Consider the following 16534-nt stretch of genomic DNA (forward strand, 5'->3'; position numbering starts at 1 on the left):
GCCAACACTACAACCATACCTGTAACACTGGTAGCAGTGAGACCACTTTCTGTCATTCTCCTGAGCTCCAGTATTTCACTCTGCAATACCATGATCCTCAGAACTGAAAAGAGAAGGGAGAAGATCTGAATTCAGCAGTCAGTGTTCACAAGAGAACTCAGCAGTCAGTGTTCACAAGAGAACTCAGCAGTCAGTGTTCACAAGAGAACACTTTGAATGATGGACTAACTCACCCAGTCTGAATGATGGACTAACTCACCCAGTTTGAATGATGGACTAACTCACCCAGTCTGAATGATGGACTAACTCACCCAATTTGAATGATGGACTAACTCACCCAGTTTGAATGATGGACTAACTCACCCAGTTTGAATGATGGACTAACTCACCCAGTTTGAATGATGGACTAACTCACCCAGTTTGAATGATGGACTAACTCACCCAGTTTTGAGTCGTCATTGCTCCATTTCTCCACGTCAGAGAGCTTGACGTTCAGTAGCCTTTGCAGATCTGTGTGTATTCAGGATATTACATGATTTGAAAACACGATGACTTGTCTGGACAGGTCTACACACACTGCAAAAAGTAAATCTAAGTACGATGAAATATATGCTTTTTTTCTTTCTTTTTTTTGTCTGACTGCACTAGCTTTAAGATATCTTTTACGTTTAAAAAAATATTGTCAAGTGAAAATGTTCTGTTCTGTTGGCAGATAATGTTGCTTATTTTAAGTAATTTTCTCCCATTTTATTGCTTTTTGGTTTTTGAGAGTTAACTTTTTGCAGCGCAGGCCAGTCTATGAATTCCACATAAAATAGCCAACTTTAATTCCGATACAGAACAGAGTTTTAGCAAATTGTCAGGAAACTGTTATTAACTGTACAAACGGAACGCACTCCAAGTTAAATTTATAACTCATTTGTTTTCTCATTCTCTGTTTTTCTGTATTCTTATTTATTTTCTAATGAAATCAAAAGAATTCTAAGTTCAGCTTGATGTAGCTGTGATGGTTTCCTCACCAGCGATGCTCTGTGAGACAGTGGGACCAGGAGCTCCATTCTGCAGCCCCCAGATCTCATTCTGCAGCCCAATGATCTGAAGGACTGAACAATAAACAAACAAGTAATCACATGTCAAATAAACTTGACATACAGTAATATAACTACATGGTCTAAATCTGCCATTGAAAATGTAAGAACAGTTTTCGAGTAGTGCAAATAAGCATGTACAAGAAGTCTCTACTGTTCATTGTCTTTGAATAACTAAAATAAAATTAATTCATTACATTGCACGTTAATACATTTACCTGATTTAAACCTTTGCTTTTATTTTGTCAGCAACAAAAACATAGATATGCAATATGAATTGGAATCATAACAATTTCTATACTCATTGCACAGTACATGATGTATTATGTCTGTCTTGTTTCACTGCTATACATTATAGTGTAGTACACTTACTCAGATTTGCGTTATGAAGGTTTTCTATTAGTTGGTGTTTCTGAGAGAAAATATGATTGTTCATCTCCATAAGTCGTCTCTGCAGCTCTGAAGACAATGAAGGGGATGAAGAATATCAGAAATGGCGGGTTCAAGTAGGTAGATAGATAGATAGATAGATAGATGAAATGGATGGATGGATAGATCGTTAGATAGATAAACTCACCAGCAATACTCTCTGAATCTGTGCTGATATGGTCATTCGTTTGAAGCACAACAAGCTTAAAAACTGAAATGACATAAGGACAAAAAATTAAACAATGGCATTCTAGGATCTGAGGGATGATTTTAAGCGTAGGCTACTCATCTATACATTGCAGGCATACTGTTGTGTTCTTGAAGAGTATAGATTGTGAATTAGAATCCAACACCCCACTGTATGCCATTACACGTGGAGCAGGTGTAGCATGACAACAAACTTTGTACGTCTCAAACTGCCGTGATATGACATTACTTACTTGTTTTAGTACTATTGGTGGTTCCACCTGAGAGACACACGCAGAAATCCATCACTGATTTGTTTGTCATAGACAAAATGATTTCAAGATTGTGGAGAAGAGATGAATCTTCATCTTACCTTCACATCCCTCAGCTGACAAGCGCTTCTGCAGCTCTAAGATGGAGAAGACAAAACTCAGCGTCTGATACACTTTCTAATCAACGTCTTTGTTCAACAAATCTGTATGACAACATGGTTAATTCATGCCAATACATCTCAACAAAATGGAATGGATTAAGTTCCTGGATATCTGTGAAAAATGAACTCCATTATGGAGTTTTCATCATGTAATATTGTCCTGCAAATACACCATGTTAATAGGACCTAATATCTGTATAATATGACAATCACTGTACATATGATCATCATTATATATTATATTATATGCAAATTCATCTCTGGCTGTAGTTTTGGGTCATAGGAACATCAATTACCTTCAATCTCTTGCTTGAGACCTGTGGAGAAAAGCAAGGACAGATGTTGATGAGTACTGTATCCCATGATGTTATAGCTCTCTGTACCTTTATTCTGTATCTTTCTCTTTCAATATTTTCATCAGCTCTGAGATTACTTCAGCCTGTGTTTCAATAGCTTTAATCACAGTTCTTAATATCTTACCTTCATTCTTTCGTCTCTGCAGACAAAATAGAACTAAGTGATGATTATGTGACGGTGAAGACATGGACAAGAGACCATGTTTAGTAAAGAGGGTACTGTACAACGTTTATACATACCATCGATTTTGGTTTTGGTCTTTTCACTCTCCTCGAATTGATAGTTTATCAATTGATTATTGAGAAAGATGATCTTCAATTCTGAGAAGGCAACAACAAATCGACCTTTAAAAGTATATAATTTCATACATAGCATATTGTCAGATACAAATGAGGTCAATACGTAATATAAGTCACCCTTGAAAAATATGACAAAAGTGTCTCACTTACTCAGATCACTATTCTCCTGATCCTTTTCTTTCAGCTCTTTAGTCTTGTCCTCAAGTTCAGTTTCCAAGTCTTCCTGCCGCCTCTTCAGCTCTGAGGGCAAAAAGGATAGAACCAGTGAAACAGAGAACCAAGATGCCTTTTGAAAAGCATCAAGGTTTAGTCAAGCATCTCCACTGAATAACATTACACAAAAACACATCTGGTTGAGTGCAAAAAAAAATGTATTCGTACTAGATATGGCAAAGTATACAATATTACAATAGCACCAGGTTGCTTAAAGAGAGGTAATAATCTCACTTACCAGATTGTTCTTTGTTAGTTTCCTCTTTGAGGATTTTCAACATGTCCTCTAAAGTTTTCACCTTATCTTGCAATCTTTTTAACTCATCAGCTGAAAACAAAAGGTGAGAGAAAAGTTTTTAATTAAGCAGAAAGGATGCTTCTCAGATTGTGGTTAATGGGAATCATAGAAAAAGGTAGATGGTCAGTCTCAACACCACAAAGTGTTCCCTTTAAGCAGATGGCTGCACTCACTCAGGTCAGAGATATCTGTTCCCTGTGCTGAGATCTGTGCAGTCAAGTTTCTCTGCTGCTGGATCTTTGTCTCCAGTTGCCCCTGAAGATCTGTAGAGACATATTACAGTTGTTCATTTTGTGTTTCAAATACAGTTTATACCTTTCCTTTGTATTCATTTGACTGTGTTCCATGTATATGCACTGCAGTAATAATGTGAACGAATGTTCTGAACTCACCAGTGATCTTGGCAGTAGAAGTCTTATTGAGAAGTGCTATCCATCTCTCCAGTTGTGTAATTTGATCTGTTAGATAGGTGATCTGCAGAACTACAACAAGGGCAAGTACAGTACATTAAAACAAAGTCTAAAGTATGCCTAAAAAATATTAAGACTTGGCAATAGGAAAACCTGAGTGCATCATGGTCAATTAAAGCTACAATCTGTAATTCATGGAGGACTGTACTGTTTTAACTCCAAAACTCACCCAATTTAACGTTGTCATTTTTGCTGTCATCAAGATCATTGAACGCACCAGTCAGTCGTTCCTGCAGATCTGTAAGCATGATGAAGAACATTGACACAGTATTCAAAGCAGAACATGAACGCTGAACAAATGCAAAACAATACTTCTCAACCCAGATTAAGATAAACAGAAAGTCATTAGCTAGATCACATCATACCATCTTCATTACTAATCTACTAATACTGCTTTGTCCTACTCTCTACTCACTGGCCATCTCAACTGAGTTCCGGTCCTGTTGTTGGGCAATCTGACCCTGCAGGTCAAGGATCGTCTTAACTGAAAAAAAAGAAAAAAGTATGATCTTGTATCTGATAGGTATACGAAACACACATTTAGATATGACTTAAGACTCATCAGTAAAAAGGTTGTATACTTATTTAATTCAAATAAGAGAAAACATTTTCATGCCACGGAAATTCCACAATCAGCTCAGTAAAAAATGCTTGCTTGTCTTACTCAGAGCAGAGTTGTCACACACTTTCTTCAGCTGTTCGTCCTTGAGCCTCAGCTCTTCTTTCATTTTGTCCAGTTGTTTCTGAAGTTCTGAGAGACATGGAAAACACAAATAGGGCTCAAACATCATAACCTCCACTGAACAAGTACAGTATAACACTACAGTTCAATTCATCATCCTGATGAGGGTTGATGAAATACATCTATCACTATTACCAGCTATCTTCTCTGTATCTGTTTCTTTTGCGATCCGTGACTCCAGATCTTGAATAGATCTCTCCAGCAGACTGATCCTTAGAGCTGAAATGACAAGTTAAACACACTCAACAACAAGACAGAAAGTAGGTGACACTTGGAGAATAATAACAACAATGTTCTTAAAATGTTCAGCAGGTGTTTCCAAGGTGGTTCTCCATTGTTTGTCATTTTGAGGGACATTTCTTCTCTCACTCCTGAGCACTACACCACAGCCCTGCTGTACTCACTCAGTGTAGAGATGCCAGTGGTCTTGTTCTCCAATTCTTGCATCTTCTGTTCAAGCGTAGTCTGCACTTCTGTGAAGGGAAACACATTAAATGCTGTATGATACAGAACATACTATACTAAAGAATACTTTCATCAAAAATCTGAATAAATTTGGCCTCATCCTGTCATTATGACACATTCACATTACATTATATTTAAAGGTGAATTTACACATCCTAACTAAAGTAAAAATGTTTTTTAAAAAGACAGAAAAAAGCTTCAATTATCATTGATTGTGTTATCAGACAAGATTGAACCTTGACAGAAAGATCTCACCTTCATATTTCACAGACACTCCAGAGCATTCTGTATCTTTCTCTTTCAATGTTTTCTTCAGCTCTGAGTTGAAGAGGGGGAAGAATAATTTATTCAGTCAGAATCTGTATTATTTCAGCATGTGTTTCAATAGCTTTAACCACAGTTCAATATCTTACCTTCATTCTCCTCCTTTGTTTTCGTGAGCTGAGACTCTAGATCTGAAATGGATAGATAAGAATTAATGACATCACAATATTAATAAATAAAAAAAGCTACTTCTTAAAAGAAAACTGAATGAACATTTTGAGGAAAAGACACAAGTCTATGGGAATGGGTCACAGCAGTTCAAAAGATGACACGGAAACACAGAGAATATTGAGTCAACTCAGAGATAGAAGGAGAGACAGACAAAACAGAATTAAGTGATGATTATGTAACGGTGAAGACATGGACAACAGACCATGTTTAGTAAAGAGGGAAAAAGTTAATTTGAATAACCTGCTAAGTCAAACCATAGGGTGAACATACTGTACAACATGTATACATACCATCCATTTGGGTTTTGGTCTTTTCACTCTCCTCCGCTTGATAGTTCATCAATTGATTATTGAGAAAAATGATCTTCAATTCTGAGAAGACAACAACAAATCGACCTTTAAAAGTATATAATTTCATACATAGCATATTGTCAGATAAAAATTAGGTCAATACGTAATATAAATCACTCCTGGAAAATATGACAACGGTGTCCCACTTACTCAGATCACTATTCTCCTGATCCTTTTCTTTCAGCTCTTTAGTCTTGTCCTCAAGTTCAGTTTCCAAGTCTTCCTGTCGCCTCTTCAGTTCTGAGGGCAAAAAGGACTGAACCAGTGAAACAGAGAACCAACATGCCTTTTGAAAAGCATCAAGGTTTAGTCAAGCATCTCCACTGAATAACATTACACAAAAACAGATATGCTTGAGTGATTAAAAAAAAAAAATCCTACTAGATATCGCAAAGTATACAATATTACAAAAGCAACAGGTTGCTTAAAGAGAGGTAAGAATCTAACTTACCAGATATTTCTTTGTCGGTTTCCTCTTTGACGATTTTCAACATGTCCTCTAAAGTTTTCACCTTATCTTGCAGTCTTTCTAACTTATCAGCTGAAAACAAAAGGTGAGAGAAACGTTTTTAATTCAGCAGAAAGGATGCTTCTCAGATTGTGGTTGATGGGAATCATAGAAAAAGGTAGATGGTCAGTCTCAACACCACAAAGTGTTCCCTGGCTGCACTCACTCAGGTCAGAGATATCTGTTCCCTGTGCTGAGATCTGTGCAGTCAAGTTTCTCTGCTGCTGGATCTTTGTCTCCAGTTGCCCCTCAAGATCTGTAGAGACATATTACAGTTGTTCATTTTGTGTTTCAAATACAGTTTATACCTTTCCTTTGTATTCATTTGACTGTGTTCCATGTATATGCACTGCAGTAATAATGTGAACTAAATGTTCTGAACTCACCAGTGATCTTGGTAGTAGAAGTCTTATTGACAAGTGCTATCCATCTCTCCAGTTGTGTAATTTGTTCCGTTAGATAGGTGATCTGCAGAACTACAACAAGGGCAAGTACAGTACATTAGAACAAACCCAATTGACACCTTACTGTACATTGAGAACACCATAGTCTGCCTAAATGACTGAATATTAAGGCTTGGAAATAGGAAAACCTGAGTGCATCATGGTAAATTAAAGCTACAATCTGTAATTCATGGAGGACTGTACTGTTTTAACTCCAAAACTCACCCAATTTAACATTGTCATTTTTGCTGTCATCAAGATCATTGAACGCACCAGTCAGTCGTTCCTGCAGATCTGTAAGCATGATGAAGAATATTGACACACTATTCAAAGCAGAACATGAACGCTGAACAAATGCAAAACATAACTTCTCAACCCAGATCAAGATAAACAGAAAGTCATTAGCTAGATCACATCATACCATCTTCATTACTAATGTGCTAATACCACTTTGTCCTACTCTCTACTCACTGGCCATCTCAACTGAGTTCCGGTCCTGTTGTTGGGCAATCTGACCCTGCAGGTCAAGGATAGTCTTAACTGAAAAAAAAGAAAAAAGTATGATCTTGTATCTGATAGGTATACAAAACACACATCTAGATATGACTTAAGACTCATCAGTAAAAAGGTTGTTTATTTATTTAATTCAAATAAGAGAAAGCATTTTCATGCCACGGAAATTCCACAATCAGCTCAGTAAAAAATGCTTGCTTGTCTTACTCAGAGCAGAGTTGTCACACACTTTCTTCAGCTGTTCGTCCTTGAGCCTCAGCTCTTCTTTCATTTTGTCCAGTTGTTTCTGAAGTTCTGAGAGACATGGAAAACACAAATAGGGCTCAAACAGCATAACCTCCACTGAGCAAGTACAGTATATCACTACAGTTCAATTCATCATCCTGATGAGGGTTGATGAAATACATCTATCACTATTACCAGCTATCTTCTCTGTATCTGTTTCTTTTGCGATCCGTGACTCCAGATCTTCAATAGATCTCTCCAGCAGACTGATCCTTAGAGCTGAAATGACAAGTTAAACACACTCAACAACAAGACAGAAAGTAGGTGATACTTGGAGAATAATAAGAACAATGTTCTTAAAATGTTCAGCAGGTGTTTCCAAGGTGGTTCTCCATAGTTTGTCATTTTGAGGGACATCTCTTCTCTCACTCCTGAGCACTACACCACAGCCCTGCTGTACTCACTCAGTGTAGAGATGCCAGTGGTCTTGTTCTCCAATTCTTGCATCTTCTGTTCAAGCGTAGTCTGCACTTCTGTGAAGGGAAACACATGAAACACTGTATGATACAGAACATACTACACTAAAGAATGCTTTCATCAAAAATCGGAATAAATTTGGCCTCATCCTGTCATTATGACACATTCACATTACAGTATATTTAAAGGTGACTTTACACATCCCAACTAAAGTAAAAATGTTTTTAAAAAAGACATAAAAAAGCCTCAAAAAGCTTCAATTATCATTGATTGTGTTATCAGACAAGATTGAACCTTGACAGAAAGATCTCACCTTCATATTTCACAGACACTCCAGAGCATTCTGTATCTTTCTCTTTCAATGTTTTCTTCAGCTCTGAGATGAAGAGAGGGAAGAATCATTTATTCAGTCAGAATCTGTATTATTTCAGCATGTGTTTCAATAGCTTTAATCACAGTTCAATATCTTACCTTCATTCTCCTCCTTTGTTTTCGTGAGCTGAGACTCTAGATCTGAAATGGATAGAGAAGAATTAGAATGACGTCACAATATTAATAAATAAATAAAGCTACTTCTTAAAAGAAAACTGAATGAACATTTTGAGGAAAAGACACAAGTCTATGGGAATGGGTCACATCAGTTCAAAAGATGACACGGAAACACAGAGAATATTGAGTCAACTCAGAGATAGAAGGAGAGACAGACAAAACAGAATTAAGTGATGATTATGTAACGGTGAAGACATGGATAACAGACCATGTTTAGTAAAGAGGGAAAAAGTAAATTTGAATAACCTGCTAAGTGAAACCATAGGGTGAACATACTGTACAACATGTATACATACCATCCATTTTGGTTTTGGTCTTTTCACTCTCCTCCGCTTGATAGTTCATCAATTGATTATTGAGAAAAATGATCTTCAATTCTGAGAAGACAACAACAAATAGACCTTTAAAAGTATATAATTTCATACATTGCATATTGTCAGATAAAAATTAGGTCAATACGTAATATAAATCACTCCTGGAAAATATGACAACAGTGTCCCACTTACTCAGATCACTATTCTCCTGATCCTTTTCTTTCAGCTCTTTAGTCTTGTCCTCAAGTTCAGTTTCCAAGTCTTCCTGTCGCCTCTTCAGATCTGAGGGCAAAAAGGATAGAACCAGTGAAACAGAGAACCAAGATGCCTTTTGAAAAGCATCAAGGTTTAGTCAAGCATCTCCACTGAATAACATTACACAAAAATAGTTCTGCTTCAGTGTTTATTCCTACTAGATATGGCAAAGTATACAATATTAAAATAGCACCAGGTTGTTTAAAGAGAGGTAATAATATCACTTACCAGATATTTCTTTGTTGGTTTCCTCTTTGACGATTTTCAACATGTCCTCTAAAGTTTTCACCTTATCTTGCAGTCTTTCTAACTTATCAGCTGAAAACAAAAGGTGAGAGAAAGTTTTTAATTCAGCAGAAAGGATGCTTCTCAGATTGTGGTTGATGGGAATCATAGAAAAAGGTAGATGGCCAGTCTCAACACCACAAAGTGTTCCCTGGCTGCACTCACTCAGGTCAGAGATATCTGTTCCCTGTGCTGAGATCTGTGCAGTCAAGTTTCTCTGCTGCTGGATCTTTGTCTCCAGTTGCCCCTGAAGATCTGTAGAGACATATTACAGTTGTTCATTTTGTGTTTCAAATACAGTTTATACCTTTCCTTTGTATTCATTTGACTGTGTTCCATGTATATGCACTGCAGTAATAATGTGAACGAATGTTCTGAACTCACCAGTGATCTTGGCAGTAGAAGTCTTATTGAGAAGTGCTATCCATCTCTCCAGTTGTGTAATTTGATCCGTTAGATAGGTGATCTGCAGAACTACAACAAGGGCAAGTACAGTACATTAGAACAAACCAAATCGACACCTTACTGTATATTAAGAACACCAGAGTCTGCCTAAAAAATATTAAGACTTGAAAATAAGAAAACCTGAGTGCATCATGGTAAATTAAAGCTACAATCTGTAATTCATGAAGGACTGTACTGCTTTAACTCCAAAACTCACCCAATTTAACGTTGTCATTTTTGCTGTCATCAAGATCATTGAACGCACCAGTCAGTCGTTCCTGCAGATCTGTAAGCATGATGAAAAACATTGACATAGTATTCAAAACATAACATTAATGCTGAACAAATGCAAAACATAACTTCTCAACCCAGATCAAGATAAACAGAATGTCATTAGCTAGATCACATCATACCATCTTCATTACTAATCTACTAATACCACTTTGTCCTACTCTCTACTCACTGGCCATCTCAACTGAGTTCCGGTCCTGTTGTTGGGCAATCTGACCCTGCAGGTCAAGGATAGTCTTAACTGAAAAAAAAGAAAAAAGTATGATCCTGTACCTAATAGGTATACAAAACACACATCTAGATATGACTTAAGACTATCATTTAATTAATCAGTCAAAAGGTTGTATACTTATTTAATTCAAATAAGAGAAAGCATTTTCATGCCACGGAAATTCCACAATCAGTAAAAAACTGCTTGCTTGTCTTACTCAGAGCAGAGTTGTCACACCCTTTCTTCAGCTGTTCGTCCTTGAGCCTCAGCTCTTCTTTCATTTTGTCCAGTTGTTTCTGAAGTTCTGAGAGACATGGAAAACAAAAGTAGGGCTCAAACAGCATAACCTCCACTGAACAAGTACAGTATATCACTACAGTTCAATTCATCATCCTGATGAGGGTTGATGAAATACATCTATCACTATTACCAGCTATCTTCTCTGTATCTGTTTCTTTTGCGATCCGTGACTCCAGATCTTGAATAGATCTCTCCAGCAGACTGATCCTTAGAGCTGAAATGACAAGTTAAACACACTCAACAACAAGACAGAAAGTAGGTGATACTTGGAGAATAATAAGAACAATGTTCTTAAAATGTTCAGCAGTTGTTTCCAAGGTGGTTCTCCATTGTTTGTCATTTTGAGGGACATTTCTTCTCTCACTCCTGAGCACTACACCACAGCCCTGCTGTACTCACTCAGTGTAGAGATGCCAGTGGTCTTGTTCTCCAATTCTTGCATCTTCTGTTCAAGCGTAGTCTGCACTTCTGTGAAGGGAAACACATGAAACACTGTATGATACAGAACATACTACACTAAAGATTACTTTCATCAAAAATCGGAATAATTTTGGCCTCATCCTGTCATTATGACACATTCACATTACATTATATTTAAAGGTGAATTTACGCATCCCAACTAATGTAAAAATGTTTTTAAAAAAGACATAAAAAAGCCTCAAAAAGCTTCAATTATCATTGATTCTGTTATCAGACAAGATTGAACCTTGACAGAAAGATCTCACCTTCATATTTCACAGACACTCCAGAGCATTCTGTATCTTTCTCTTTCAATGTTTTCTTCAGCTCTGAGATGAAGAGAGGGAAGAATCATTTATTCAGTCAGTATCTGTATTATTTCAGCATGTGTTTCAATAGCTTTAATCACAGTTCAATATCTTACCTTCATTCTCCTCCTTTGTTTTCGTGAGCTGAGACTCTAGATCTGAAATGGATAGAGAAGAATTAATGACATCACAATATTAATTTTTAAAAAAGCTGCTTAAAAGAAAACTTAATTAACATTTTGAGGAAAAGACACTAGTCTATGGGAATGGGTCACAGCAGTTCAAAAGATTACACGGAAACACAGAGAATATTGAGTCAACTCAGAGATAGAAGGAGAGACAGACAAAACAGAATTAAGTGATGATAATGTAACGGTGAAGACATGGACAAGAGACCATGTTTCGTAAAGAGGGCAAAAGGTACCATTGAATAACCTGCTAAGTCAAACCATAGGGTGAACATACTGTACAACATGTATACATACCATCCATTTTGGTTTTGGTCTTTTCACTCTCCTCCGCTTGATAGTTCAACAATTGATTATTGAGAAAGATGATCTTCAATTCTGAGAAAACAACAACAAATAGACCTTTAAAAGTATATAATTTCATACATAGCATATTGTCAGATAAAAATTAGGTCAATACGTAATATAAATCACTCCTGGAAAATATGACAACGGTGTCCCACTTACTCAGATCACTATTCTCCTGATCCTTTTCTTTCAGCTCTTTAGTCTTGTCCTCAAGTTCAGTTTCCAAGTCTTCCTGTCGCCTCTTCAGTTCTGAGGGCAAAAAGGATAGAACCAGTGAAACAGAGAACCAAGATGCCTTTTGAAAAGCATCAAGGTTTAGTCAAGCATCTCCACTGAATAACATTACACAAAAACAGATATGCTTGAGTGATTAAAAAAAAAAATCCTACTAGATATCGCAAAGTATACAATATTACAAAAGCAAGAGGTTGCTTAAAGAGAGGTAAGAATCTAACTTACCAGATATTTCTTTGTCGGTTTCCTCTTTGACGATTTTCAACATGTCCTCTAAAGTTTTCACCTCATCTTGCAGTCTTTCTAACTTATCAGCTGAAAACAAAAGGTGAGAGAAAAGTTTTTAATTCAGCAGAAAGGATGCTTCTCAGATTGTGGTTGATGGGAATCATAGAAAAAGGTAGATGGTCAGTCTCAACACCACAAAGTGTTCCCTGGCTGCACTCACTCAGGTCAGAGATATCTGTTCCCTGTGCTGAGATCTGTGCAGTCAAGTTTCTCTGCTGCTGGATCTTTGTCTCCAGTTGCCCCTGAAGATCTGTAGAGACATATTACAGTTGTTCATTTTGTGTTTCAAATACAGTTTATACCTTTCCTTTGTATTCATTTGACTGTGTTCCATGTATATGCACTGCAGTAATAATGTGAACTAAATGTTCTGAACTCACCAGTGATCTTGGCAGTAGAAACCTTATTGACAAGTGCTATCCATCTCTCCAGTTGTGTAACTTGTTCCGTTAGATAGGTGATCTGCAGAACTACAACAAGGGCAAGTACAGTACATTAGAACAAACCCAATTGACACCTTGCTGTACATTGAGAACACCATAGTCTGCCTAAAAGACTGAATATTAAGGCTTGGAAATAGGAAAGCCTGAGTGCATCATGGTAAATTAAAGCTACAATCTGTAATTCATGGAGGACTGTACTGTTTTAACTCCAAAACTCACCCAATTTAACGTTGTCATTTTTGCTGTCATCAAGTTCAATGAACGCACCAATCAGTTCTTTCTGTAGATCTGTAAGCATGATGAAGAACATTGACACACTATTCAAAGCATAATATGAACGCTGCACAAATGCAAAAAATAAATTCTCAACCCAGATCAAGATAAACAGAATGTCATTAGCTAGATCACATCATACCATCTTCATTACTAATCTACTAATACCGCTTTGTCCTACTCTCTACTCACTGGACATCTCAACTGAGTTCAGGTCCTGTTGTTGGGCAATCTGACCCTGCAGGTCAAGGATAGTCTTAACTGAAAAAAAAGAAAAAACTATGATCCTGTATCTATTAGGTATACAAAACACACATCTAGATATGACTTAAGACTATCATTTAATTAATCAGACAAAAGGTTGTATACTTATTTATTTCAAATAAGAGAAAGCATTTTCATGCCACGGAAATTCCACAATCAGCTCAGTAAAATATGCTTGCTTGTCTTACTCAGAGCAGAGTTGTCACACACTTTCTTCAGCTGTTGGTCCTTGAGCCTCAGCTCTTCTTTCATTTTGTCCAGTTGTTTCTGAAGTTCTGAGAGACATGGAAAACACAAATAGGGCTCAAACAGCATAACCTCCACTGAACAAGTACAGTATATCACTACAGTTCAATTCATTATCCTGATGAGGGTTGATGAAATACATCTATCACTATTACCAGCTATCTTCTCTGTATCTGTTTCTTTTGCGATCCGTGACTCCAGATCTTCAATAGATCTCTCCAGCAGACTGATCCTTAGAGCTGAAATGACAAGTTAAACACACTCAACAACAAGACAGAAAGTAGGGGACACTTGGAGAATAATAACAACAATGTTCTTAAAACGTTCAGCAGGTGTTTCCAAGGTGGTTCTCCATTGTTTGTCATTTTGAGGGACATTCCTTCTCTCACTCCTGAGCACTACACCACAGCCCTGCTGTACTCACTCAGTGTAGAGATGCCAGTGGTCTTGTTCTCCAATTCTTGCATCTTCTGTTCAAGCGTAGTCTGCACTTCTGTGAAGGGAAACACATGAATTACTGTATGATAGTGTAAATTAAAGAGTCATTTATAGTCAGCCTATACTGTATGTGTGGTCTCTTTGTGTCAAAAAACAGTCAATCCCTTACATTTTATTTTAGCAAGTTCATTTGCAATTCTGTAGCATACATAGAGTGCCTGTAGATCATACTGCCCAAAGAGTGATACTGTATTTATAACAACTCGGAAGTTCATCTTTCTACTTGTTCCCAAGTTTGAAATCTCAGTTTTTCTTGTTCTGACAGGTCATAAATGCAGCATTATACAGTATTGAATTCAGCCTTCTCCCTTAATTATCCAACACACATCACTTAATCAGACATGAAAAGAAAAAATAGTGAGCAATGTCTTACCATGAATTATTTTCTCGTAATCAGAGCACTTTGCATTACTCTCTGTGATCTGTCTCTTTAGCTCTAAAAAGATAAAATAAAAGCATCATCTTCATGCTTCTCCCAATTTGATATGCCTTGTTACAAATGTTACAAATGCTGGGGCTCAGGAGGTAGAGCCGGCGTCTAATGATCCCAAGGTCGACAGTTCGGCAGTTTGATCCCCAGCTGGCCACGTGTCGAGGTGTCCTTGGGCAAGACACTGAATCTGAAATTGCCCCCATTTAGCGGGCCGGCACCTTGCATGGTAGCTTGCCGCCATTGGTGTATGAATGTGTGTGGGTGAATGGATGAATGAGAGGCCATTGTAAAGCGCTTTAGAATAAGGCACAATGTAAGTGCAGTCTGTATATTTTCATTGACATCTGTCTTACCTGCATTTTCATTTTCTTTCTGGGTAAGACGATTGTGGAGCTCTGCATATCAAAGACAAACTTATTTGTAAATGTCATTCATAGTTCAAACAAAAGTAATTGATATGGGTCTGTCTAAAATGAATGAGGAGTGTAATATTCGGTAGAATTATATTTTAGTAATAAATAAATACATATTTTTAAGTAATTAATTAATGAAATAATTTGATAGTCAAATCTACAGTATTGGCTGATACCTATTGCTTTTTGTCCAAATTTAGAAAAACTCACCTTTAATTTCACTTGGTTTTTCAATTTTGAAAATGGATGCTTCGGTTATTATGGTTCTCATTTCAGTCAGCACAGTAATTGTCTGCAAAACTGAAGGGAGCAAAGTTCATTGAATGAAATGTGGAAAAAAACAGAGGTAGAGAATTACTTTTTGATCATGTCATGACAGGCGCTTCTGTGAAATTCAATAAGAGAGAGAAATCATGGTCAGTTTTAAAGGAAACTCTTCCCTCTTTAGGCTGCTGCACTCACTTTGCTCTGCATTGCTGTTCTTCCTCAGTTGTGAAACATTGTTCTCCATTTGCTTGGTCTTGTCATTCAACTGCCGCTGCATCTCTGAGACACCAGAACAGGATGAGGAAATCACATTACAATGCCAAGTCAAGTCAAACGTATCGATACGGCCAGGGCCGGCCCAAGGCATAAATAGACTAAGCGGTCGCTTAGGGCCACAACCACTAGAGGGGGCCGCATTAAAAATCTTGCTTAGGGCCATAAAAGTCCTAGGGCCAGCCCTGCATACGGCTCTTGTAGCAAAGTCAACGTTTTGCCACAAAGGTGAAGCATGTCGTTTTGCGCTTTGCTGTCCTCTGTGGCCAAGCAGAAAATGTCCAAACTTAAATATGCTGTGTTTTCTAATAGCGCCAAATATGTGCACCCTTGGTAGAGTACGTAAAGGCCAGTGCTTGACCTCGACACCAGATGTTAGAAAGCGCTTCGCTTGGTCCCGAAGACTGCTTTTGTATTCACTAAACATTCTTTATCATGCATCTCATTCCTTGATTGCCACCAATCGATCTTCGCCATTTAGCACAATTGAAACCTTACATCTTCATACTGGACCTTTAACAGTGAGGAAGGGGTATGAGAGCATAGGAGAACATCAACGTGACTGCACTCACCTCTAATTTTGTCTCTAGATGACATTTTGACAGATGAAACCTCATTCCATATACGCAGGACTTCCCTCTGCAGGGCCGTAACCTCGCTCACTATAAAGATGTATGAAGTGAGAAGTGAATTACAGGATGAGTGCTAAAACAGATGTTGTTGTCAAAAGTACTCAGTTTACAAGGACTTGCCATTAGCATTTCTGTAGTTTTAAACATGCATACAGCTATGCTTACAAAGTTCAAAAGTCTGTTTCTCTGGGTTTTGCAGGTCTTTCGATTTGCTAAGCATCTTCTCGTTTGTTTCCTTTTGCTTCCGCTGCAGATCTAGAGGTCAGAAAGGTTTTGGGACACACAATGACAGAGGATGGCGTTAGCTACATGTATGTTCATTAATAG

General features: G+C 37.4%; 1 protein-coding gene across 2 annotated transcripts in view; it reads right to left on the reverse strand.

Moving 5' to 3' along the window:
- The window catches only part of LOC308171885 (uncharacterized protein), a 29451-nt gene that overhangs the window by 2414 nt on the left and 10503 nt on the right, over window positions 1-16534 (reverse strand). Inside the window, exons 23-82 of one of the 2 annotated variants that reach the window (XM_080546794.1) lie at window positions 16373-16462; window positions 16148-16237; window positions 15498-15581; window positions 15246-15335; window positions 14976-15017; window positions 14563-14625; window positions 14116-14184; window positions 13847-13930; window positions 13634-13720; window positions 13374-13442; window positions 13128-13196; window positions 12846-12935; window positions 12626-12715; window positions 12403-12492; window positions 12103-12192; window positions 11893-11973; window positions 11524-11565; window positions 11366-11428; window positions 11040-11108; window positions 10771-10854; window positions 10558-10644; window positions 10302-10370; window positions 10056-10124; window positions 9779-9868; window positions 9560-9649; window positions 9338-9427; window positions 9047-9136; window positions 8837-8917; window positions 8463-8504; window positions 8305-8367; window positions 7979-8047; window positions 7710-7793; window positions 7497-7583; window positions 7248-7316; window positions 7002-7070; window positions 6720-6809; window positions 6500-6589; window positions 6277-6366; window positions 5976-6065; window positions 5766-5846; window positions 5394-5435; window positions 5236-5298; window positions 4920-4988; window positions 4651-4734; window positions 4438-4524; window positions 4189-4257; window positions 3943-4011; window positions 3696-3785; window positions 3477-3566; window positions 3244-3333; window positions 2943-3032; window positions 2733-2813; window positions 2433-2453; window positions 2077-2112; window positions 1958-1984; window positions 1666-1728; window positions 1461-1547; window positions 1020-1103; window positions 442-510; window positions 20-103 (exon numbers count right to left, since the gene is read on the reverse strand). In XM_080546794.1, the coding sequence (XP_080402920.1) occupies window positions 20-103; window positions 442-510; window positions 1020-1103; window positions 1461-1547; window positions 1666-1728; window positions 1958-1984; window positions 2077-2112; window positions 2433-2453; window positions 2733-2813; window positions 2943-3032; window positions 3244-3333; window positions 3477-3566; window positions 3696-3785; window positions 3943-4011; window positions 4189-4257; window positions 4438-4524; window positions 4651-4734; window positions 4920-4988; window positions 5236-5298; window positions 5394-5435; window positions 5766-5846; window positions 5976-6065; window positions 6277-6366; window positions 6500-6589; window positions 6720-6809; window positions 7002-7070; window positions 7248-7316; window positions 7497-7583; window positions 7710-7793; window positions 7979-8047; window positions 8305-8367; window positions 8463-8504; window positions 8837-8917; window positions 9047-9136; window positions 9338-9427; window positions 9560-9649; window positions 9779-9868; window positions 10056-10124; window positions 10302-10370; window positions 10558-10644; window positions 10771-10854; window positions 11040-11108; window positions 11366-11428; window positions 11524-11565; window positions 11893-11973; window positions 12103-12192; window positions 12403-12492; window positions 12626-12715; window positions 12846-12935; window positions 13128-13196; window positions 13374-13442; window positions 13634-13720; window positions 13847-13930; window positions 14116-14184; window positions 14563-14625; window positions 14976-15017; window positions 15246-15335; window positions 15498-15581; window positions 16148-16237; window positions 16373-16462 (4521 nt within the window). The remainder of the gene's footprint in view (window positions 1-19; window positions 104-441; window positions 511-1019; window positions 1104-1460; window positions 1548-1665; window positions 1729-1957; window positions 1985-2076; window positions 2113-2432; window positions 2454-2732; window positions 2814-2942; window positions 3033-3243; window positions 3334-3476; window positions 3567-3695; window positions 3786-3942; window positions 4012-4188; window positions 4258-4437; window positions 4525-4650; window positions 4735-4919; window positions 4989-5235; window positions 5299-5393; window positions 5436-5765; window positions 5847-5975; window positions 6066-6276; window positions 6367-6499; window positions 6590-6719; window positions 6810-7001; window positions 7071-7247; window positions 7317-7496; window positions 7584-7709; window positions 7794-7978; window positions 8048-8304; window positions 8368-8462; window positions 8505-8836; window positions 8918-9046; window positions 9137-9337; window positions 9428-9559; window positions 9650-9778; window positions 9869-10055; window positions 10125-10301; window positions 10371-10557; window positions 10645-10770; window positions 10855-11039; window positions 11109-11365; window positions 11429-11523; window positions 11566-11892; window positions 11974-12102; window positions 12193-12402; window positions 12493-12625; window positions 12716-12845; window positions 12936-13127; window positions 13197-13373; window positions 13443-13633; window positions 13721-13846; window positions 13931-14115; window positions 14185-14562; window positions 14626-14975; window positions 15018-15245; window positions 15336-15497; window positions 15582-16147; window positions 16238-16372; window positions 16463-16534) is intronic. The other variant, XM_080546795.1, reaches the window with a different exon arrangement.

This window comes from Nansenia antarctica (assembly GCF_963989245.1).
Source record: "Nansenia antarctica genome assembly, chromosome: 16".
Lineage (NCBI taxonomy): Eukaryota > Metazoa > Chordata > Actinopteri > Argentiniformes > Microstomatidae > Nansenia > Nansenia antarctica.